At 44.5% G+C, this 25,699-nt stretch overlaps 1 protein-coding gene across 1 annotated transcript in view; it reads left to right on the top strand.

Annotated features, from left to right (window-relative positions):
- Positions 1-22,469, top strand: part of PDE1C (phosphodiesterase 1C) — a 431,124-nt gene extending 408,655 nt beyond the window's left edge. The window contains 2 exon segments of the mRNA XM_054571335.1: positions 10,519-10,587; positions 22,300-22,469. Of these exon segments, the coding sequence (XP_054427310.1) occupies positions 10,519-10,587; positions 22,300-22,469 (239 nt within the window).
- Positions 22,470-25,699: the final 3,230 nt, after the last annotated feature.

Here is a 25,699-nt window from a genome sequence, read left to right as displayed (position 1 = left end):
TGTGGTGTGTTTCAGTGGCATAAGGACCCACCTTAGGGAGGTCTTTGTTCCGTCCTTTATTCACACCAACATTTCTTGGGTTATGAGCCCTACTGGATAGTGCATGGTAGCACCCAAGAGACTCATTTCTAACCCACTGAATTCAAGTGGATTTTCTTCTGCTGTCCATTTCATTCTTGGAGCTTTAAGAAACTGTTGAAAACATCTGACAGGATCCCATTAAGGACCTGGTGTACTTAAACAATAAAATTATTTGTAAACATCGCAGAGCCAAAGGATAATCTAGTGCACCTGTTCACTTCATTCACAGCATTAAAGCCATATTTCCTACCTGGAATCATATTTTTGTTAGTAAATGTGAAAAGGAAAACATTATCACAGGATGTGAGATAGAGCAGGCACGGGAGGGACACTAATTTTGCGGTCCATATTTGGGGAGCAAAGACACTGGTCTTTTGGTATCACTTCTGTCATGGATCACCTTTCTTTAGCTAGATAGACAGATAGATAGATAGATAGATAGGTAAATAGAATATAGCATATATTTTCTTCTACTCTTAACCTTTGCTCAGAGACTTACATGATAGAAACACCTTCATAACATTCCCCATGGAGTATGGGGGGGAAACAAAAATCTGTTTTTCATAATGAGATAGAGAAGATTCTGAAATGAAAGCCTGTGTATGTAGTATTATGTCCCAAATAAAGGAGATTAAGGGAATCTAAGAACATTTTTTTTTCCAATGGGAAACTTCGTCTAATGCCTAGCTCCCGCACACCCCACCATGCCTGCCTGCAGCCTTCAGGGGGCGCACGCAGAGCTGCCCAGCTGAATCCCACTGTCTGCCTGTGCGCGCGCACTGACCCAGATTCACCTGAAAATTCGTTCAGTGTCCCCCGTGAGCCAAGCGTCTCGTTAGTGGCTTCTGTCCTAGGCATATGCAAGTGGATCCCAGTGACAGAAAGCAGCTTTTCATAAGGGACAGGGGAAGTTGTCAGAGCCAAGTTTGCGAGAAGATAACAACTTCTCTATGGTCTTTGGATTTAGGAAAAACAGCAACAGGAGCAAAACAAAAGATTTATTTGAAAATGCTCTTCCAAAGTGGATGATGCCACCAATGTTTCTGAAATACCAGTGGATTTATTTATAACTCAAGTTGAAACATTTCAAACCCCACATGGCCTCCCTTGGAGGGAGAGGAGGTGCTGTGTGTTCCGGGGGTGGGGTGGGGGGGTTGTCGCCTGGTGCTGCTCTGCCAGTATTATGATCGGCGTAACACGGAACCCCAGCAGAACTGCACGTTAAAGAATGTAATGTTGCAATAATGATGTTATATTGGATCTTATGTGTGAATAAATGAAAAGTCATACTTGTAATTCATCAATACTGATCCATGATTAAAGTCCCCATTATCCTTTAGAAAATGAACTTAATGGAGAAATTGTAGTGAACAGCACAATATTTCTATGAAATATCCCTGGGGAACCAAGAAACACATTACCTGCCAAATTCAGATTTCAGTCGTTGAGGTTTCCTCTCACCAAGACACCGATGGGCACAGAGGTGACCCTGGAATTAGAATGGAAACAGCTATCTAGGGTATTAGATCGAGTTCATCTGATAAGTGAATTTGGGTCCAGGGAGCTTAGAAAAATGGGAAATGGTCCTTTGGATGTTCTTACCAGACATTCATACAGGCTGGCTGCTCCTCTGGAAAAGTCTTGTATAAGCAAGAACTATTTCATCAAAAGGACATTTTGTTTTTACATTAAACAAGAATAGGGTCCTGGGGAAAACCTAGGCTGAAAGATTCCTCCCAGTCAATTTAAACACTAATTATTCCTGATTATTTTAACTAATGCCCCCCACCTCGCCTGTTTTTCTTTAAAATACTGGCAGATGTATTTGAAATGAATTTACATTTTTCTGGCTTCTGTGCCCTGATGGGAGTGAGTTGAACACCGGCAACGGCTGGCTTTACTGCATGAACGTGGACCCAGCCTAGCCTGCTGTCTACAGAGCCAGGAGAAGCAGAGGTGGAATGTGGGCACCCTGACTCAGTCTCCCTGGGGGACACCTCCCCGTCCCCGAGGGTAGATGCTGGCTGTCGCATGCCAGTCAGTGCCATCGTGGAGGCTCTTGGCTTTGTCAGCTTCAGCCACAATTCCCAAACTTCACCTGAGTATTTTTATGGGACCTGGGCTCTGAACTTGCAGAAGCATTTCTCATTCATGTTATGGGGCAGTATAACTCATTCAATAACGCCCATAGAAACCCAATAGCTTTGGAATGGCACATTGTTGTACAGTCTTTGCTTCTCTGTTGTGATCTATCTTGGGCGAGGGATTTCTGTACTGGTGTCCTTGGCTGTATGTGTGATGGTACAGAAATATAGTCACACACCAGAATACATAGATTTATAGTAGAGGCCATAGGTATGGTCCAGTAGCTGATCCTTGAGATATAACTGTAGAGTATACATTTTTCTTTTTTCTTGCTTTGATGATATTTTTCTACAATTTTATATGCTCTAAAAATTTTTTAAAAATATTTGCTATTTTCATTTGTAGAGCTCGGTTAGGTTTCTGTCAGCTCTGGTGCCCACTGTCCAGCCAGGCTCCTCCCTTCACCTGGTTTTCGGGTCCTCTCTCTTTTACAGGCCCCTTCTTTTCACTTTTCCTGTCTTCTCTTCTCTTTTTTGTACCTTTTGCCCATCTCCCCTTTTGCAACTCTATCCAGGCAAGCCATTCTTCTTGCAGCATTGTTTTAGCACATGGAAACACAATGCTTTGGAAAAAACAAACCCACCTTGTTCCAGTGTAATCCACGCGAGGACGTGTTGGGTGGGAAGGAATAGGCAGGGAAGAGGGAACAGGTTGGGGAAAGGAAGCTGCAGCCCCCACAGGGACTTAATTGCCCACAGCAAGGTGAGTCGCTTCGAGGCTCATATGATGTTGTTGCTCTCTTCCTCTGTGCAGAGCGCAGTTTTTGCTGTTACAGGCTTTTCTCCTTCCTACGCTGGGTCCTCACCGCGGGTGTGCACATTCGCCTAATAAGGGCCCGGACTGTGTGTGAATGCAGAGCTCAGCTCCTCAGCCTCAGATTTTGCTGTTGTCCAGCTGGAGTTGTAGGAGGCATCTGGATTAATACCAAAATGTTGAACAAGACTCAAAAGAGGGAGATGAGCAGAAACAAGACTTCCAACCTCAGGTCCCATCATGCCAAGTGACTAGGTCTTTGGAGGAATAAGGAAAGGATTTCTGGAGATGTTCTCAGAATGAGCTTCTAAAATGGAAGACGGCAAAATGGATTCATCTCATTTTTTATGGCAGCAGTAGAATGTGCTTCCGTGATGTGAAATATGTTTCAAGCAGATAAAAGGCAGGTTGCAGTTTGCATTTGTGTATCTAAGGGCGAGAGCATGGCCGTTCATTCTAAAGGAGGATGTTTTGTTCCCTATGGTGCCGGTTTGTACTAAAACAAAGTGATCAAATGCCGTAACATTCCATCTCCAAATGCAAAAATAAATCATAGGGATTCGTGTAAAACAGAGTATGCCAAACTGCTCTCCATAAATTATGTGTTCCTTGTAAATCTTTATTGTGCAGATGAGGCTGACAGTTCCTCAATGTATGATTCCCTCCACCCCCCCAAAACCAGTAGTGAATAAGTACTTGTATGTTCTTCAGATTACCAAATAAAAACAATGAGTTAACCTCTTGATTGGAATTTGAAAAATGAAAAGGCTGTTTGTCTTTTAATGTTTTTCATTGTTGTCTATGTTCTGTCCCAGCTATGGGGCTGTCCAAACTTACTCAACAATCCATCTCTTTTGTATTCCTCCCAACACCACAACTCGGCTATCAAGTGCTTTTTGCCTGCACACTGGGAGGTATCCACAGTGTATCATGTCTCATATGATCTTTTTTGAGGTGAGTTACCAGAAACTCCTTGGAGGTATAAGAAATGCCGGCATTCTTGGAATTAGGCTAGCTTCCATGTGCTCAGTTTCCTTCTGGGTACCATGATATTACAGTTTTATAGTCCTGCAATGTTAGTTTTCGAATTCCAAACATTTTTTTCTTTCTCCTTCTCTCGAAAGGGCTGCCTGGCAATGTCTTTTTCTCTTCAGCCATGAGCATAAGGAGTCTGCCTAGGGAATGGTCCATATCTGTTTGTGGGCATGCAAGTGGTTTATGTAGTGGGTGGCCTGGGCTTGCCTCCTTCAGGCCCCCACTAATGGGGGACCCCTAGTGGTGATGGTGGGTATTGCACAAATTCCACCTCTTCCCTGGGGCCACCCCTAGTGTGTTGTACCTGGTGGGTTGTTCCTGGTGTGTTGTCCACTGGATGTTACTCTGACAAAGGCAGCTCTGATGTTCCTCCAATGCAGCTGTGCTTGCCATGCATTAAAATGTGTTTTTAAATATTTTCTTTCTTAAAAAAAGTGCTTATTTTGAAAAATATCAAGAAGTATAAAATTAAAATCACTTGTAACACCCCATCCAATGATTATCCACAGTCAGTTCTTTACCGTATTTATTTGTAGTCTTTGGCTATGCATTTTGACACAATCAAGGCTATGCAGTACAGTATGTTTAATTTTGCATTATGGTTTTTCCCCCCACAGAACATTGGATTGTTAGCATTGTCCCATTTAAAAAAAAACAAACATTTATTAATATAATTTCAGTAGCAACATACTATTTTGTTCTGTGACTCTAGCACAGTTTACTTAACGACCTCTCTGTTAGACAATTAAGTTACACACTTTTAGTTCTGACAGTTGTAACTAACGTAGCAATGAAGCTCTCTGTACTTAAGGCTTATATCTCCATTGGAAAAAAGTGTTAGATGTACAATTACTGGGTCAAAGGTTATAAATACTTGTCCAACTTCTCATTCACATACCCAATTCCAAACCAGAGTCAAATAGTGAAACAGCCATATTTAAGTCACATGTAATGTCACATGTCTGAATAGCTCTTGTGGTTTTGATCATTGTTCTTTGTGATGATCAGAGATCAAGTCACACAAAAGCAAGACTCATACAGATGGTGGTTGCCTCTTGGAGGGAAAATGTTACTAAAGACTCCAACTAGGCCATTGTAATTTACATACTATTGGAAAACAGCTCCTAGGGAAGTGTGGGGGGTTTGAAGGCCTGCACATTAGCCATCCTACAGCCCCAAGCAGAATGGCGACTTCTCAGGATGCTGTTTTAGCTAGGCTGGAAAGGGGTAGGCAAGAATGACAATTTGTTCAGAGGCACCAGGCAATGACTTGCTGACGTCTGCCACACCCCAGATGGAACATGGAAAAGCTGTTGGTAGATGTGCTTAGCAATAGCAATAGAAGGTTGTGGGTATCGCTCAGACAGACGTCGCAATATGCCAAAAGGGAGGGAGGGGAGATGACCCCTGGGTTAATGGGCACTTTTCCTGCTCCAGTCTTTCAGCAGCCCCCTCCGCCTGGGGGGTGTCTGCTCAGGTTATAACAACGCCGCTCTTGCTGGCGTTTCTGGCGAGGATGCGCAGTCTTACGGGCTCTTAAATCACCCTCTCCCAGCTTGGCGGGGCAGCCCCATGTGGCAAGAGGGAAATTATTTGTTTGAGTTGCAGCTGCAAATCACTGGGATTTAGTGCTGGCCCCACGTCCCGAGTCTTAGGTGTGTGTATTGGCCCCGAAGCCGTCAGCCTTGGTTGTCATCTCCATCACTGTCCCCTTTTCCAAACCTCGATGAGCTGCATTTATTGCCCTTTGGCTGAACCAACCAAGGACATTAATCTGAAATATCTGAAAGCTATTCGTTTGTCAAAAGATACTTCCAGTCCCACAAGCCACGGTGGTGACATTTCTGCCCGGAGCTGACTGATGGGGTTGTTTACTCTTTGGACATTCAAATGCCGTGGGTCAAGGACAATGTGATTCATGACCTTAAAATATTTTTCTCCCAAAGATGAAATACTAGCTGCTTTACACACACACCCCTTTCTTTTGAAAGTAAACTAATAAAACACCACATTGCGCTGCACAGTTTGCCAGCATTTTCCATGTATACTCTCGCTTGACCCTCACAATTACATCCTGAAATAAATGTTTTTAAATCTTTATAGATGAGGATAATAACGGTTAGCTGACGCACCCACATAGTTTATTCATGTTCATTTTCCCAACCTCACTTATAACATGTTTCAGAATTAAAATCACAGACATTTAATCTTTTTTTTTAAGTTGAGGAAACAGACTCAAACCCGAGGCAGCAAGCTGAGCGAGGGCAGACAGTGTGGACTCGTGGTAGGGCGGCAGCCACACAGGCTGATGGGCCTCCCGGGGTCCCAGCGTTAAGCCATAAATTGGGCCTGAGTTCCCTGGAAACCCAAGTAAAAAGGAAAGAAGCCATTTACAGGATTCATATCATTCCATAAAGATAACTCTCACCAGTTTTTCTGAATGTGGTGCTTCTCACCTGGGAGCTTTTAAAATGCCGAGACCTGGGCCCCACCCCAGACCCATCAAAATAGCCTTTCCAAAGGGGAGGCTGGGTATCAGCATATTTTCTTTAAAACTCCCCAGATGCTCCCGATGTGTAGCCAGGGTGGGGAAACGCTGACAGTGAATTCGGAGTCACTCACGAAGCGAGATCTATGCTCAATCCCAGGGTGAGCCCTGCGCGCCCCAAGGCCAGTGCCGGCTGGTCCGGATGTGCATCGTCCAGCTCTGGTTCTGATGTTTGCCTGGGGAATGGAGCCAGGAGTGGGGAAGGGTTTTAGAAACTGGAACAGAGCTGACTATGATTCCCATGCATGGAACTTAGAGTAAACATGGTGTGTAATTCGGTGGCTGCGGAGTAGAAAATGATTTCAGGAGCACAACCTCCATTATCAAGGAGCCTGAAGGTCTGCAGAAATCACAAACAGGTTTATTTTACACATCTCCATCTGCTGCCTGTTTATGCCTCACCATTAGGAGGGGCACCGATGGGTTCTCCCTTCTTCTGATGTATCGTGTGTATCATCAAGGATGCAGAGAAGATGGCAGCATGTCCAGGGGGCTGGCAGGTCTGCTATTCCATGGACCTCATGCCCTCAGAGTTCCCTGTCTCACTCATGTCTGCAAAGAAGGTACCGAGGGGATGAAAAGCTGCCCCGCAGAAAGCCACCAAGCTGCAGGCTTTTGGAAGATTATACTAGGTGATACTTTAAAAAGTTGCACCAAGCATTGCTGTGAAATAACCTTGCAATAATGGATGCTTCTACAGGTAGTAACCCCGCAAGCTTGTCATCATTCAGTGCTTTTGGGTTTCCAAGTGCTCGCATGGGCAATAGTGCGTCCACTCTCAACTTCACAAGAGTATCTGTGGGAAGCGGAGAGCCATGTGTTTCCAGTAGTGAGACAAGAAGAAGGAAATGCCTACCCCAAGAAGTTACCTAAGTCTTCCTGGAGATCAGGATCACCTGGGACACTTGGGACACGTCCAGGACCACCTTCCTGGTGCTTGATTAGTGTGGGAATCTGGTTAGTGTGGGAGTTTCAGTTTTCCTTTTTGTTAAAATAACTGTTCCACATTTTTCTTAGCCTTGGGCAAATTCAGGACGACTACACTTGAAGGAAACCTGAGTAATGGGTTGATCAAGAAGGAGGAGGAACCATGGGGAAAAAGCTTCCCTACGTCTGAACTCTGAAGGATCCCGGGTTAAATTTTGCCCCAATATTCAGTATCTTTGTGCAAATTACTTACACTCCCTTTGTCTCCAAATTCTATAAAATGGGAGTCATTGTATCATCAGAGAGCATATTAGATAACTGATGGGCATTTAATCGTCCATAGCTACTACGGGGCCTAGAATGTAGTGGCTGCTGGATGTGTGACAGTGACTGTTACCAAATCGTGAGTCGCCAGCCTGAATAAAAACCCTAAGCCCTGCCTTCACACTAAAGGAATGGTTCTTGGCTGAGGGCAGTTTTGTTCCTGCCACTCACTGTCTGCGGGACATTTTTGATGATCACAACAGGGGGCTACTGCCACCTAGTGGGCGGAGGTTAGGGACGCTGTTTGACACCTGTGACGCCTAGGACGGCCTTTACGGAGAACAGTTATGTGGCCCAAATATTACTGTGCCATGGAGGGACCCCCTCCCAAAGGGCAAGTGAAGTGTCTTGTGAGTGGAGGGATAAAAATCTTGAATCATTGGTGTCCCCAATGTGGAGGCGGGCCCAGTGGGTCACAGAGGCACTCCTGGCTCCGGACGTGGTCAGAGGTGTGGATTTGCACCCTGGTGGTGCCCTTGATCAGGGCCGACTTGTCACCTACTCAGGTCCACTGTCCTTTGTGGAGCAGTGTGACGAGGCAGCCCTGGCCCTGACCCAAACTATCACTTCAGTAAATCTTGTACCTCAGGGTGTCCAAGACACCTCATTTGACTGGTGGCCATTAGACTCACTTGGAGAACAGTTGACACGTCAACTTCTGGCTCCATCCCTTGGAGATTCGGTGTCAGGTAAGGGCAGTGGAAGGCGTGTTTCCAGAGTCACCCCAGGGGTTGCTGGATCACAGTTGGAGCCAGTGGGGCCCCTCTGAGCTCCCCACCAACTCTGACATTCAGAGCACCTCCGAGACCTCAGAGCACATGATGGCCTGCCTGACTTCTTCCACCTCATGGAGATTAACTGTTTATGTGGGTGTGAGGTATCAGGATTAATTGTTTTAATTTTTACTATTTCTACTACAACTAATATTATGAATAGTACTACTACTGCTGCTAATAATAATAACAACAACAAATTATGGCACAGAATGTCTAAGGTGGTACCCTACTCTTCATGACTAGAGTAAACCAGGCTCAAACACCGTCCCGAGTGTCCTTCTCCACATCTCGCAGGAATTCTGGCGTGGGGAGAGCCCACCCACTTGCCTCGTGTTCCAAGTTCCTGCTTCCTTTCATAAGTCATCTAGTGACCTTTACCCGCGACCATGTTGTCTCAGGCAGAGTCTTCCCAACTGGCACGACCTCCATTCACACCAGGCCTCTGGGTCTAGAGTTGACTTTATGACAAGTTGGGGTAAGTTCAGGGGACCTGTATCAGAAGTCACTCCCCATGAAATCGTGTAACTCCTCTGCTTAAGAATCGTCTCCGCAGCCCTGACTGGTGTGGCTCAGTGGCTGGGCGTCATCTTGTACAGCAAAAAGTCACCGTTCGATTCCAGGTCAGGCACATGCTGAGGCTGTGGGTTCAGTCCCCAGCTGGAGCGCCTATGAGAGGTAACCGATCAATGTTCCTCTCCCTCTTTTTCCCCTTCCTTCCCCTCTCTCTGAAAATAAATAAGTAAAATTTTAAAAAAGAATTCTCTCTGCAAAGTTAACAAATAAAAAAAGAGAAAAAAAGCACTCAGAAAAAGATGCAGAGACAAAAAAGAATTGTCTCTGCATTTCAGCCAGCTCAGACTCTATTTTCCATGTTGCTGGCTTCTGGCTTCTGGGCCTTTTTTGTATGGCCAATAAGGAAATGGATGAACAATTAAGTATTTGTGTTTAGATAGAAAACATATATAATGTACATATGTCTATATATGTCTGTGTGGGTATATATATTTATATATAAAATAGAATATACGTGGATAGATGTGTTTATATTGTACATATCACACACACACACACACACACACACACACACACACACAACAATTCAGCTCCCCTCCAGTTTGCTGTCTCCTTCCTGATCCACACACTGGGGGCTGCCTTTTCATTCCCGTGGGGCCCATCAACTGTTTATACAGACAAATGTATTCCTTTACTGATAGGAATTGCGTCGCCAGCTGCGGGAGGGGCGGCCCCAGGACACTGCACCTGGGTGGGCCCGGGGAGGCTTCCCCCGCCCCTGAGCACTGTCATACACCTTGGCTCCTTCAGTCCTCACCAGAACACTTGGATGTAATTGTCATTTCCCTTATGTTGCAGACAAAGACCTGAGCTTCAAAGAAGTCAAGTTCATATATTTGAGGTCCCATAGTGGGTAAAGAGATGGAGCAGGGACGAACCCCTGATTCCACGATTCTGAGTCCAGAACTTCCCTCTCCACAGCAGGACCCTTTGCCCAGGATACACACTGGCATCCTGGGGTCAGGGGAAGAGAAAGGGGCTTTAACAGGACTGAGGCTGAGCTCTACCCTAGTACAAGGAAAGCAGGATCTCTGGGGAGGTGCTCAGGCTCCTGCATGTTCAGAAAGTTTCCCTGGGGATTGCAAGGTGCAGCCAGCTCAGGGGTGTGTTGGTCACGACATGCCAACCTGCCAACCAGGACACTGAGAACGACCTCGCGCCCAGGTGTCAAGGTTGTGCACCTGGCTCTTCTGGATCGTGGCATATATGATGCTTTACCACTTCTCCCAGCCTCCTTCGAAAGGTTTCCAGACCTGAACTTTGGGATCATTTGATAACATTTGAGAGGAGCACTTACCTGCCCGAGGAGTCTGGCCACCATCCTTCTTTTCCTCATCCTCTTCTTCCTCTTTACAGGCACAAAGAAGCACCCTCACGGCTCCCCAGCCCCAAGCACCAGCTCCACAAGTCGCCTCACCTTGCCAGGTGGGTACATGGCGCCGCGCTGTGATGCTAGCGATCACAGCCAACAGAAAGAGCTGCTCTCTCAGGGGTTGAGGTCACAGTTGATAGACACGGAACCTGGCCCCTGGTTCACCCAGCCTCCTCCATGTCATTCGAGAGTCTCTGCCATCCACATTTGGGAGGTTACTTCAGGAGAGGCCGCGCTTGGTTTGTGGTCTCTCCTGCTCGCTAATGGAAAGAGTAGAGTCTTGTTCGTCCTTAATGCTCACGTGGACATGTTTTGGGAGTATTTCTTTGAGGGACAGATGGTGCAGGGGAGTGAGTATGAGCCTGTGGTGAGAGAGGCTGGGGTTCAAACCCCAGCTCTGCAATGTCCAAATTGTGCAGGCCCACGAGGCTTAGGCAGCTTCTTGCTTGTAGGTGTAGTACAGTTCTGACTCGTAGTGGGTGCCCACAGCTGCTTTACCATTGGGAAATGTGGATCCCACCTAACATTTAGCAGGAAATTGTCAGCGTTCATGATGATTCTGTATAATCACTGTTTACTATGAGAGACACCTGTGGCTCATTCTGTCTCCATGCCTAGCTTTACAATCTCTACCACGATTTAATTTTTACAAGTAGAACTTGCAAAAACGCATTTGTTTGGGTGGGGGAGGAGATGTTATAAAAGGCAAATGTAGACATCGTAGAAGAATTGAAAAATAATAAAAATTATAAGAAGAAAAATAGTGCCAAACCACTCAGAGGTAACCGAGATTACCATTCCTTCTGGTCTTTATTGGATACTTTTTTCCTAGGGTGGAATTGTATTCTACATGGGTTTTGTTTCATCCCTTTTAAATTTACTTTTATATTATCAGATTTCCCTGTGTTATTAAATATTTAAAAAATATTTTAGTGCTTGGCTAACCTTTCATATGATTGACTGATACTATAGTTATATACAGATTTTTGACTGTGCGGGAGGCTGGTAGCCCTAACCCCAGTGTTGTTCAAGGGTCAACAGTATATTCACTGATGATTTGCCATTAACGTAGCTTGCATTTTTGTTGTTATAAATAACCTCACATTCTTGTACATAAATCTTTCTATGGATTGAAGACAGATTCCTATACGTGGGATTATTAGCTCAAGGGATATGTACATGTTTCGTTCTTAATACATTAGAGTCAAAGTGATGTCCAAAAAAGGTAGTATTATTTTATACATCCAGTGACGAGTTTGCCATTTCAGTATGCTCTTGCTAATGCTAACATTAATATCTTACCAATTTGATGAGAGAAAAAATTACATCCATATTTGGTTTGCATTGCTTTTATTTTTTTTTAAATTTATTTTCTAATATTAATTTATCTTTTACATTTCTTCTTTGGTGGAGTACTGGATTTGATTCATTGTGAACGGGACAGTGCCTTGCATTTTGGCCCCCGAAATAAGGACTATTTTGCCATCAATGGTGTATTATGCCTTAATTAACATTTTTTCTTGGTTGTACAAGAAACAGTAGTTTCCTTTATAATCAGTGGCATCTTAGCTTAGATGACATATAATCTATGTCCCCCTGCTTTCTCAACCTCAACTTCTGTAGCTTCCTCACCCCTGCGCAATGGCCGGACTCGGCGCCCACGAGGTGCCTGGGACTTCCTGGCCTCAGTCGCTCAGCCTCCAGCGCTGCCGGCCCTTTTCTTCCTGCCTAATTTCTTTCGTGATCCTTCCACATCATCTAGGTAGAATTAATATTTACTTAGAGCAATTTGCTTATGAGTCCTTTTGCCCCATGATAGGTGGCCTTTTCAAGGGTGGGGACTGTCTTACTCTGTTTTTGCCCCAGTGCCTACCAAGTGACAAGCACACATGGTAAGACTGGGTGCATGGGGGTGTTAGTGGGCGCTATTTCCATTTATGACTGTATAGAAAGCAGCCGTCCTTAGAAAAAAGCTCATTTTCAAGTTTGGATTCGCATCAACTATACGCACTTGCTTTTTAGTACTGAGTCTCCTTGCTCTGTAGCCTCTGGAGGCCCCTTCCACCTTGTCCCTGCTTGCGGATCGTGCGCCCTCACAACTATAGACATTAGGAGGAAAACAGCTCTAAACTAGGCAACTCCAGCATGTAGTGATGGTGTCTGCTCTGCTGTGGAAGGTCATAGCCTTCAGGGTCAGGTGGGGTCTCTGACACATGCAGAGCTGACCTGGTTCCTGTCCGCCGTGCCCAAGGCCTATTCTTGGCCAGCTAGGTTTCCAAGGCCTCTGAGGCGGAGTCTCAGCCACCTTGTCCTTGGCCTTAGTGGGGCAGGTTAGTCCCCAAATTGCTGTCTCAGGTTCTGAATTCTGACCGCTCCCGCGACTGCAGAGGAGGAATAGGTGGTTCTCACGCTTTGTCTAGCAGGTGCCCTCCACCTCACGTGTTACAGTGGCCTGCTCGCCCCTTCTTCTTCCTGCCCCAGGACATGACACTTTGCTTCCCTCTGACTCAGGCGCCTCTACCACGAGCTCTCTTGCTGGCTCTCCAACAATTAAAAGACATCTTATTTCAGGATACTCAAAAAGCAACAGGGAAGAATAATAATCCTTAAAAAACAGTACAGTAAAATTGTGCAGGAACAAAACAATAGAGATAGGCAAAACAAGCAATTCAGAAATCTTAAATTAAAAAGCAAACATATAACCATTGGAATTTTAAAAGAGAAAGGCTTAAGGTTGAAAGGAGAATCAATGTTGGAAGGTAGTCCTTAGGACTTTATACCAAACATGACATAGAAGGGGAACCTTATGACAAATGAAAGAACAAGAACCATAAAACTTAAAATAAGACATAGGGATGCATCTTCATGGCCTTGGACCAGGCAATGATTTCTTAGATATGACACTTAAAGCTCAAGCAACCGAAACAAAAAAATAGATCATGCAACTTTGTTAAAATTAAGAATGTTTGTGCTTCAAAGGATGCTGTCTAGAAAGTAGAAGGAAAACCCACAGGATGGAAGAAAATGTTTGCAAATCATATATCTGATAAGGATCTAGTATCCACAATATGGAAAGAATTCTTAAAACTCAACAATAAAAAGACAAATAACCCAATTAAAAATGGGCGGAAGATTTGAATAAATATTATTCCCAAGAAGGTATATAAATGGGGAATACAAAAAGATGCTCAACCTCATTAGTCATCAGGAAAATGCAGATGAAAACCACAGTAGGCTATCACTCCACATGGACTAGAATGATGAGAGTAATACAAGTGTTGCTGATGATGTGGAGAAAGTAGTACCCTCATACGCTATTGGTGCTTTAAAATGGTGTAGTCACTTTGGAAAACAGGTTGGTATTTCCTCAAAAAGTCGTATAGGGGGACTATATGACTCAGCAATCCCACTCCTAGGTATATTCTCAAGAGAATGGAAAACATATGTTCACACAGACACTTGTCCGCTAATATTCATAGGAGCATTACTCATGATAGCTACAAAGCACAGAGACAAACTAAATGTCTATCAACTGATGAATATATAAACAAAATAGAGTATATCCATACAATAGATTATGATTTAATCATTCTGAAGGACTGTGGTCCTGATACATTCTATCACATGGATGAACCTTGAAAACATTTTGCTAAATAAAGTAAACCAGATACAGAAGACCTCGTATTATATGATTCTATTTATGTGAAATATCCAGAATAGGCGAATCCATAGAGGCAGAATGTAGATTAGGGGTTACTAGAGGCTGGGGAGAGTGAACAGGGAGTGAATTCTCGTGGGTATGGATTCTTTGAGAGGTGACAAAAATGCTATGGGATTAGATGTTGCTGATTGTCATATAACCTTGTGAATACACAAAAACCACTGAACTGTACATTTTAAATGGTGAGTTTTAAGGTACATGAATTACATCTCAATAAAAGAGAATGGTAGATAGATAAATGGCTCTGAAGACTCAAATTCTTAGATGGAACATGCACCTCAATTGCCATACCTAAATAAAATGGCCATACCTAAATAAAACCAAATGTGTGCCTAAAGGCGTTGTGTGAGGTTGCCTAAAATCACATAAAAAATAAGGGAATCTTGAATGCTGTGAGAAGTTGGTTATGTTCAGGGAAGCTGCAGGCAGGTTGCCCACAATAAAGTGAAAACCAGCTAACAGCAATATTTGCATTGGTAATAATAAGTATGAGAAAACAATGAAGATATAAACCTTCCATGTGCTGAGGGACATACTTCCCCACAAGGAGAAAAGTGAACTTCAAAGCAAGTTGTGAGTTACAAGAATTAACAGTACACACACAAATAATTAAAACATGTTGGTAAATATGAATAATTAGTCACCATAAAAATAATGTCCAATTTTTGTGTTAAAATAGGAAACAGAAGCTATCGATGGAAGGAGAGTTATTCAATAGGGAGTTGAGGAATGCTAAAATCTATTTTGTCTTTGGGAAGAGCTTTGTAATTTTTGTGATTTTTTAACCCAAAGGATCATCAGTAAAATAATTTAAATGTAATCTGTAGCATCTAAATCAGCAAGTGAACAACACCAAAAGGGAATATAGAAAATGTATTAACAGGGGCAGGAAGGAAGAAAAAGAAGCAAAAAATAAAGAATGATTACAAAATTAGATAGTAGAATCAAGTCTAAAAAAAAATTAGATTGTATAATCAATTCCAAAATATCAGTGACGATAATTGCAAATGGCTTAAACTACAGAGATTAAAATACAGAGATTATGTGATTAGATTTAAAAAATCCGAAGTCCAGCTCTATCCTGCATTTAAGAGACACGCTTTAAAAGACACACACACACACACTCTCTCTCTCTCTCTCTCTCTCTCGTGCACACACAGACAGAAAGTTTGCTGATATATGGCAAAAGAAATTCTTTGCAAAATATAAAGCTAGTTCTTTGGAAGACACTATTTTAACATCTGTATAGTAGTCTATTATATGGATGGGCCACAGGATAGGATATTTAATCACTGATGGTTGTTTTCCATTTTTTGCTGTTATAAACAATGCTTAACATAATGTTGAAGAGGAAAAGTGAGTTGCAACTATATATACCATCTAACACTATTTATGTTATCTTTTAAAACAAGCAAAAATATTACACACTTTATGGATGTATATGAATACAATAATTAAATGAATATATGCACAGAAATAATAAACACCAAATTGTGGACGATGTTTTGGGTGTAGGTGGAAGTATCATGGAAGGGCATACTAGGTATTTCAACTGTATTTGTGACATTTACTCTCTTTAAATAATTTTTTGAATATGCAAAATGTTAAGATTTGATTAAGCTATATTGAGAATACATGGGTATTTGTTATGTTGTTATTTATACTTTTCTGCATGCTCAAAATATTGTGTATTGAATTTTTTTAAGTGAAAAATCTATGGCAGCATTCCAAGACAGTATTCCATTTGTTTGGCTTTAGCCACGCAGACTTAATTTTCCATATATTTCAGAGTAATTGAATGTTTTCCCTTGCTAACCTATTGAGAGATGTGGGTGTTGAGAATTCAGATATAAAGAAAGTTCTGCAAATAACATGCTCCAATCCAGAAGCCACCAGAGACCACTTCATTAAAGCACAGCTTGTGTGGTTTCTGAAAAGGGGTCCTTCTGAAGTTCCAGCACCAGAAAACTATTCTGGGGATATGACCTTGAACCCTCGCACAGCTTTAGCAAAGTGACTCCTACGTGGTAAAGCAATAGCACCTGCAGCCGGTTTTGCCTAGAGCCGACTTCAGCTGTGCCGTTTGAGGTCTGGGAACCTAACCAAGCTCAGGGTGGGCCATAAATGATGGAGGGCTGAGGATACGTTGGCTCTCGCTGGACCAGCGGCCCGGAGCTTCACCACCACTTCCGGTCATGACTGCCATTGATGGAGACTAGTCAGTGCCTTACTTCTGAGCAGATTCCCCAGGGTGCCTGGGTCACACCGCTTGCCTGAAGTGAGGCTCAGATGGAAAGGTACAGCTCTCCAGTCGTTCGCGGTGCAGGTAGCCCGCCCATCGCCCCGCTGTGTGCGCAGCTGCTGGCATGCCCTGTAGTGTTGGCAGTAGGTGCGCTGAGCTTCTTATCTCCCTGCCTGATGTAGAAAGAGTCTGTGTGTGTAGATGCCAGCTGGCTTGCAATGACATTGTTGTGTGTCCTGTTCTAGGGGACTACGGATAAAACGTCCATCCAGAGGAGTCCTCAGAAGAGAACGGACCAGCTCTGAGGTCTGAAGACATTTTAGAAAGCTTATGTTTCTTTTACCAAAACAAAATGTTATATGCACTGTAAGTTATTGAGTAATTAACTTCAAGAATGATAACTTCTGTTCTCCCTAATACAGGTTTTTTTTTACAATAAATACTTTGATATGTATTCAAAGTCTATCAACTCTCAGGAATGATGCTTCTTAACATGTTTCTTAACATGCCCTATCTATTGTCCTCTCATGTAACCATCACAGCAACTCTTAAGGAAGGCTCTGCAATCTGCGTTCCACAAATGAGTCAAATCGTTCACACTGTACCCGCCTGTCTTTCACATGTGCTTGTTGCCTGGGGATTAGATCAGTCACCCAGACACCGATGTCGGGCACAACCATGGGGTGTGGAGGACCCCGCACTGTCTTTTAAGTGAAGATTCCAGTGAGCGCTGTCTTCGCCATTGTCTTCTATGTTGGGTTCCTTTTGGGGGGTGGCAGTTGTCATTCTTCCCGTAGTCTAGATCAAAGCTTATTTGTAATTTAGCACTTTGGAACTTGAGAACCCTGCAGAAATTTATCTCCAGAGTCCTTTTCTTGTGTAGGTCGTTGGTGGGGTGAAGGAGGGACATAGACCTACTGATTTGGCCTTACACTTCCCATCTTCATATGCATACGTGGGAAAAATGTACACAATCAGAAAAATCAAGCAAGGGACTTCGCTTGTGTCATCTCCAAAATATTTTTCCCTTCCAAGCCAGCATGGTTCATGTCCTTTGTGCTTGTCAGGGTGAGCAAAATGGAAACAAAGAACTTAATGGCGGATGAGCATCATCTTGAGGGAAGACTTTCTTATTCTTTTATTATTAAAATAATAATTTTATTAAATAATCATTAATCATTAAAACATAAGGGTTCAGGGCATTTAATAAGTAGCCGCTGTTTGAATATGAAGAGCCGATCTTCCAGCCTCATTTAATTGCTCCCTTCTCCTCTTGCATCTCTTTGTGGCGAGGGTGAGAGGGTGGGTGGGGGTGGGGAGAAGGGCTGGCGAGCTGGAAGGAGGCTTGTCAGCTGTGCCTTAGTTCTTCTCTGTACGTTGGAAGACCTTCAGAAATGAGCTGAGATTGTAGCATTTGTGCAAACTGAGGTGCTCACGCCTCAAACTTGAGATTCAAAGGAAAGCAGTGTGCTGACATTGTTCTTGAGCAAATAAATGGGCAGGAAATCCAGGTATGGAGATGTTGCTGAACCACGGGAGGAAAGTTCGGTTCTGCGGATTTCGATCACCTTTGCCAGCTGGAGCCTGGGAGAACAGAGATGCCAGTTCAGGTTGGTGGGGACTCACGGAATCAGGCTGGACTAGGCTACACGAGGACTTTAGACCGCTCTCTGGCCTGCTGCCCCCTCAGCGCGGACCAACAAGGTGCGCTGAATTAATGACAACAATGTGATGGGATAATGGATTATCCCAGTCCTACTGAAAGTGTTTTCTGAACACTCTGTGAGACGCTCCTCATCAAAGGGGGTTCCTTAGCCGGAGAACACTGAGAAAACTACATGCTTTGGGTATTCTCAGGGAGTCAGGATACTCTTCTCCATCATTTAGATCTCAGAGAAGTCCTGACACAAAAATACTAGTTTTACTTACACCCGATTAAATGTGACTTAAGAACCCCTCCCTCCCACAGCACCGTCTGTTATACCCATGACTGTCTGAAGGTACTTTGAGAAACGTAGACTAAATAAATTTTCAAAGAAGGAGTTTTAAAAACCTCATTCAAATTTCAACATCTGAACCCAACTAATTGCCATCAATGTATGGTATGAATAAATCCCTATCTATTTTCTGAAGAAGAATAATTCTATCTAATAATCTCCAATGCCCTCCATCAAAAAAAGAAAAGAAGTAGCCACCAAGCAACGTGTCTGAAAGAGGGACCCAGAAAATAGCAGGGGAGGGGGGCTGGTGGTGGCAGAGGAAAGGGAGAAAGTCACAGACAGCTTTGGGAAGAACTGTGGTGTTTATGGAAAAGGTGAGATTTAAACAACGGAGGATTAAAGCTCCTAAAAGAACGTCACTTTTATGAGAAACAAACTTTGTGTGTGTAATCGTAAAATAAAGATGATGATGCGTCAACTTTTGTCTTGAACTTCTCCTAAGCACGCTTGGAAGTGTCTGGCACAAGTCACACCCCTCTTTTATTACAAAACCATAAACATATAACTCTGTAACGTAACAACATCACACTCAAGCACACCCGATGACATTTTAGGTAAAATGCTAAAATTAAAACTATAAATTATTACACCCATATTGCTACCCTAACAACCACACTCAAGCAGGCGTTACTTCTGCCGGACCCTGTGGATCGTGACTTTGCTAAGTGCGGTTTCTATGCGAGACAGGAGCCTTTGTCACATCTTCATGAGTTAACTAGATCCTTTTCTCCAAGTAACTTGCTCCAAGAGATGAGAGCAGACTTTGTGAATGTGTCCCCAAGAGAAAAGACTCCGACTTGCTGATGACAAAGCCGATGGTGGGGAGAGGGCTCTGTTCCCAGCGTGGTTTTCTTGGAGAGAAGACGGACGGTGAGGGATGGACTGTAACAGGGCTGCTTGGGTTCTGCTGCGGGAGGTTCCCCGTTACGGAGGCGGGAGGGTCAGGCCCCCTGCCAGGAATATCTCTGGAATGAAGGCGTCCTCAGGAGGCCACGCCAGCACTCCGAGAAGAGAAGTCCCTGTGAAACTCAAGATGACGCCCTCCTCTCCGGCTCTGCTCTTTTGCCCTGTGATCAAATCATAGTCCCTGCAGAGGGGAGAGGCAGTCAGTGCGTATAAGACAGCCCTTTTGACATTTCCCTTCTCCCCCACAGTCTGAGGGAGGGTGACAGCCAGCGCATAAGCACCCCCAGAGTGTCGGTGGGGAGCCCTGCGCTCTCAGCAGGCTCAGCTCTATTTGCGGTGACTCCGGTGGCAAGGAGAGTTTTTGTTCTGACAATCAGGATTCCAGCAAACGGTAAATGTTTCTCCATGCTGAGAAGTGGGAAATTCAATAATACTTAGGCTGGGTTCACGCTGGGCAGCAAAAATAGAATGAAGGCGGGGAGGGACTGTGACGTGAGCAATAAATCAGCTGGCCCAGGCGCTGGCAGCCATCAGCTTGGATTCTGAAGCCCTCTCCTACCTCTTCCCCGCCCGCCAGGGTCACAGGACTGCCTTTACGTTTGTTCCTAGAGTGTTTGGTGTTGCCGCCCCTTGCTTACCCTACGAAACACTGATGTAAGCATTCTGAGATCTTAAAAATCTCTGTTCTTTTGCATCTACGTTACGGTATCACTGCAGGACCATTCGCTGAAGGCCTTCACCACAAGTTATCGTCACTCAAAAGGCGAAGTCAGAGCTCAGAGTAGTAGAATCGCTAATCGTGCTGGAACACTTTTTCTTCTCTAAGCAGGTCACCAGTTTCAGAGGGGGGGCCCCAAATGGGGGCCCCTGGAGAGTAGCAGGGAATCCTGTCTGTCGTGTTCATGGTTTTGTCCTCGGGACAGCGTGGGTGCTGGAAGGTGCCAATGGATGGAGGTGGCTCTGTGGGCGTCAGATGTGTGCTCAGGTCCGCACTCTCTGAGACTCACACCGAAGCCCAGAGTAAACTCAGTTTTACTGACTTTCTGTTGTGTATGATTTTGTAGAATGGCTCCGATCTGTAATTCTATTATAGCAATATTATAGCAAAAGTTATGATCAATAAAACCTGATCATAATAGAAAAACTAGAAGGTGTCACCAACCAAAAAGAAATGAAAGACCTATGTTTATACCACTTAAGAGAATCACTGCTGTGGTTTAAATGTATGTTCTTACAGAGTTTCCTGTGCATGTGGTTATATGTTTTTATAATAATAATAAGGTTAGATCATCATCATTGCTTTTCTTTGCATTTAACAGTATTACATGAACCTTTTTTTACCTGTGACATTAATATCATTTTTCCATAGTATCACAGGAGTATGTTTTAAGAATGACTGGAACTTAACCAATTCCCTGTGATTATACATTGAAGTCGTTCCTAATCTTTAGCTTGATCATAAACATCACGCTTTTTCCTCTTATTGGAAGAGATTGGCAAAGCTGGTTTCTCATGAGGGTAGCCCCCTGTTTAATACAGCTGTCCCCCAGTCCTCGCTCTGCAAGTCCTAGTCTGTCACGCTCCTCTGCTGGCCCTTCTGGGGGCGCAGTGCAGCCGCAGGGTGAGCGCGGTGGGGGGGGGGGGGGTGGGGGGTCGGGGGTGGGGGGGTTCCAGGCAGTGACTCAGCACCTGCCCTGTCGCCTCCTCATCTTTCACCTAATTACTGTAGCTCATCTGGTGCCGTGATCACGTCACCTGGGTTTACCTTGACTCTCCTGTACATTCTCTCACTGGCTACAGGCTTTGCAGCAGGAGCGGCAGTCTTATCAACAGAATCGTGCAGCCTGCAGCTTCTCAGGTGGCTGCTTTCACTTAGCAAAACACATTTAAAATGTATCTACGTCTTCACGTGGCTTCACTGCACTTTTCTTTTAATCCCTGAATAATATTCCCCTGGGTGAATGTTCTGCCATTTGTTTATCCATTGAGCCATGGAGGGACATCTTGGTTGCTTTCAGTCTTTGGCAATTGTGAATAAACATCTATAAAATTCATGTACAGGTTTTTAGGTGGCCAGAGGTTTTCACATCAGATGGGTGAATACCTAGGAGCCCAGTTGTTGGATCATAGGGTAGGACTATGGCTTCATGAGAAACTGTCAAACTGTCTTCCAAACTAGCCAATGCATTTTGCCTTCTCACCAGCAACAACGAGCGCTCCTTGCCTGCTGTGGGTATCATCAGATGTTTTAATTTTTACTTCACCCATCCTAGTCGGTGTGTGGTATATAGCTCTGCTGTTTTAATTTGCAAATTCCTAGTGACAAAAATTGTTCAGCATCTTTTCCTAGGCTTCTTTCATCATGTGTCTATCTTCTTTGATGAGGAATCTGTTTGGATCTTTTGTTATCTTGGGTATTAGAACTTTAAATATATATATATTTTTTATATATAAATACATATATATGTATATATATATTTTTTTCCCTGTAGTACTTTCTCCATGGTGTCCTTTGTTGCAAGCACTGCACACAATGCTAAATGCTGGTCGGAGACAGGGCTCAGTTCACGTCCTTTTGCCTTGCTCTTCCCAAAAGTGACCCCCCCACCCCACTCCCTCTCACTTCTTACCCCCATCCATTCATTAGGAAAAAAAACATTCCTTTCTGGAGCCATCCGTGTCTGCCTGTAGGAACTGGTCTTTATTTAAAGTGAGTGGCCACGGCGGTAGTGTGCCTGTTCATCTCGGTGATTCATCCGTCTCCCTAGGATTCCCTGTGAGAGGTTAGCTGAGTGTGTTTCCCGGTTTTGAGGAAGACGCGCAGGCCGGGGGTGAGGGGTCGCGCAGTGTCGCCGCTGAGGCTAACGGCTGTCTGTCTTCTTTGCATGGCCTGCAGTCATCAAGCCACCTCTGCGCCACTTTAAACGCCCTGCTTACGCATCCAGCTCCTACGCACCTTCCATCCCAAAGAAAACCGAGGAGCATCCTGCAAAGTACAAGATGCTGGATCAGAGGATCAAAATGAAAAAGATTCAGAACATCTCACACAACTGGAACCGGAAGTAGGGGGAGGGGGAGCGCGGGGCCCAGTCGCTGCCTCTCAGTGCTCACCAGCCACAGCAAGTCGCACCCCCGACCCCCTTGGGGGCCCGTGGGGCTGCCACAGCCATGCCTGAGGCCCCCAGGAAGAAGTGGTTCCCCCTTCACTGTTCTGCTAGTGACTCATCCGTCGCTGCCTTTGGGCTCAATGCCGACTCCAGCAGCAAACCAGTAAGAGGGCTGTCTCCTGTGGCTGTAAATCTTTCAAAGTCTAAATTGAACTGACACGAAGACAATACAACCTATTCAGAAAAAATGAAATTCCTCCCCTTGATACTATGGTTATCCCTGGACGTTGACTTGCTCTAATACGACCATCGGTTTAATAATCGTTGTATGTGGGAAATGCACTTCTGAGACCATCTTTTTTTATTTTTAATGCAATGTTTAAAATTCAAATAAGCATGTACCTTTCAAAGTACACACACTCAAAACAAAAGCTGTGCTTCCGAATGAAAACATCATAGAGGGAGAAGAAGACTAGAAATTGTTGTGTTCATAGATATTTCTGGACTCAGGCTTCACAAGCAGGTCCAGGTTCAAAGTTTAGCCCCTCGCGCCGGTTCTCCGGGCCCGCCATGGCCGCGCAGGCTCCCGCGAGGCCGTGGGAGCTCGCAGGAGCTCTCCTCCCAGGGACGTCCGTCCACCCTGTGGTCCGTGGGCCACGGCTGTGAATGCAGCCAGACACAAAATTGCAAATTTACTAAAAACAGTGAGGTTTTTTTGTTTGTTTTTTTGGTGACTATGTGTTGCACTGTATTGAATGTGTGGCCCAAGACAACTCTCCTTCTTCCAGTGTAGCCCAAAGACACCACAAGGCTGGATAGCCCTGCAGGCTAAATCTTACCTTCATTCACAGCAGACAATGCTGGAAATCCATGAGATGCCCACGCCTTGTTGAGACTCCAGCTTTGAAATTTATTCCAGGCTGTTGTCTGCTTGAGCTGTGGTCCCGGGGCGGGGGGTATAAAATGCCGACCGAGCTGGAACTCCTGAATTGCAGGCTTTCCCCCATAGGGCTGAAGGTGGCTTGAAGCGCCACTGGCTCTCATTCGAACAGACCACACAGGGGAGCCCTGCGGGAGCCCCCTGCTCTCGCAGCTGCTGGCGGGATGAAGAGTCTGTCACTCACTTCTCTTCCTGGTGGCATTTTTTGCCCCACTGGGCCTCTCTCAGAGTTCTTACTTTGGGACTAAATTCACAGAAATTGTAAGAGAAGGTTCGTGGTGAGAAGTGGCTCTTGTTCCCTTCAGAAATGGCTGAGGCAGGGGGAGCTTCAGGTTCCAGCGGCACAATCTCCAAAAGCCTCAGTGTGCTTAACAGGAAGTGGGATTCTTAACACCCAGTGTGCCTGAGGGTTCGTCTCCAGGGGAATCGCTCCAGGACAGCACCCTGTCACTCCCCGCAGAGATGGGGTTGTGCCCTGATGCCACAGCCTTCGGTTTCTGATCAAAAGGGCTTCGCATCCTCTCTTTTCATTCCCAGAAGTTCATTGCGAGTAAACCAGTCACACAATGGAGCCGGCCCCAGAGGTTAGTGCCCATCATGCTACTGAGCAATTTCTGTGCAACGTGCTTCCTGAAGGTATTTCAGGGAAACTTAATCGCTATACCCGGAGGAAAGTCTTTGTTAGGGAAGCCATTGTAATGCTTAGCCCCGGGCTTGTGCCTGAGCGGGAGGACCCTCCCGCGGGCTGCAGTACTTATTGCACCTCCGTTCGATTACCTCGACAGGTGATGTCTGCCTGTTTGTAGACAGATGCCTCCGTGCCTGCTGCACAGAGCCATTTGGCCACAAAGTGAACCTGTCCCTGGGGTCGTGGCCTCTTTGCTACCCAATGGATTGTGGACAAAAAGCGGGGGGCACTGTAGTAAGTCTAACCAAAAGTAAACTCGCAGGGTGATCTGATCATAACTTCATCACTTGGCAGGTTCGGGCGGGTAGTCACACCCCGGGCCTATAATGTTTAAGTAAAAGGTTTATCTTTGTCTTAAGCAAGCCCTGTCCGTTGTTTCTGTGCACCCAGGTTAACACACCCCTGAAATGCCCCTTTTTCAGACCACCCTCAGGAGAGCACAGGATCTTGTTAACCGTCCTGTAACCCACCCCCGCCTTGCTTTCTCCCACGGTCCTGCCACCTTCCTTATGTCCCCTCTGTCATCCAAATGCATACAAGAAGCTGCAAACTGTCATTCCGGGAAGCCTTTTTCTCCGTCTGTTGAGATCTTGCTTCCAGGCATACCCTCTGTTTGACTCACATAAATGCTAATCTACTCTTATAAAAAATTTTTTTTAAGTAAATGTCAATGTAAGAGCATCCAAACCTGCAGAAAAAATTTAAGAGTTCTTGCATCAGCGGAATCAACCACTCATCTCTCCTTGAAACATCCAGTCCCAGCCACTGAGACTTCAGTGTGGCTGTGCTTTCTTGACGGTTTCTTGACTTTGGAAGCCATGACACTGGGGAAGAAAATGAGCTCCCTCTGTTTTCTTTGATCCCAAGATGTTATTTCAACCTTTGCTAATGTTTTAATTGAGCAAGTGCACAGATATAATAGAGGTTCTGCATTGCTTGTGAAATGCCTACTATGTTATTTGCACAAGGGATCGTATAGAAAGGCCAGATTATATATTCTTATAGCAAATAAAAGCTGCTTTTAAAGGACTTCCTTGTATGTGAGTCATTTTTCTCTTCCCCAGAATTGTGGGATTCATTTGAAAAGAGATTCCCCCCTGTGCTTGGCACTGTGCAGTCCTGAATATCTTGTCAAGATGAATAGTATAACTTGCCCTTTTCAATTTGCTTCCTGATTTTACAGGCAGTAGCTTAAAAAAAAAAAAAAAAAGTCCTTTACATTACAAACCCGATAAATTAATTTGTTAATAGGAGTAACCCATATAGCAGCTAGTGAGAAAGTAAAACACTTGTGTTATCAACTGAGTTTATCATCCCAAGGTTAAGCTGTGTAGCTGGTAGTTAACAACTGGGAATTTGGGGTTAGAAAAACCTATAATTAAATCTTGACTTGTATCTCCTGCTTGCTTCATGAACTTTCCCAGCTTTTGTGATCTCTCTGAATGGGGACTAGGAGAGAACCTGACTCAGTACAACCCTAAGGGCTAAGCGTGTACTAAGAACTCAACAGATATTAGCTCTTATTTAGGGGAGTATATGGGGGAAATGCAATACAAAGTGA

The sequence above is a fragment of the Pteronotus mesoamericanus genome, unplaced genomic scaffold (genome assembly GCF_021234165.1).
Source record: "Pteronotus mesoamericanus isolate MK-2021 breed Mesoamerican mustached bat unplaced genomic scaffold, CSHL_Meso_final contig_220, whole genome shotgun sequence".
Classification (NCBI taxonomy): Eukaryota; Metazoa; Chordata; class Mammalia; order Chiroptera; family Mormoopidae; genus Pteronotus; species Pteronotus mesoamericanus.
This window is presented reverse-complemented; position numbering and strand designations above follow the sequence as displayed.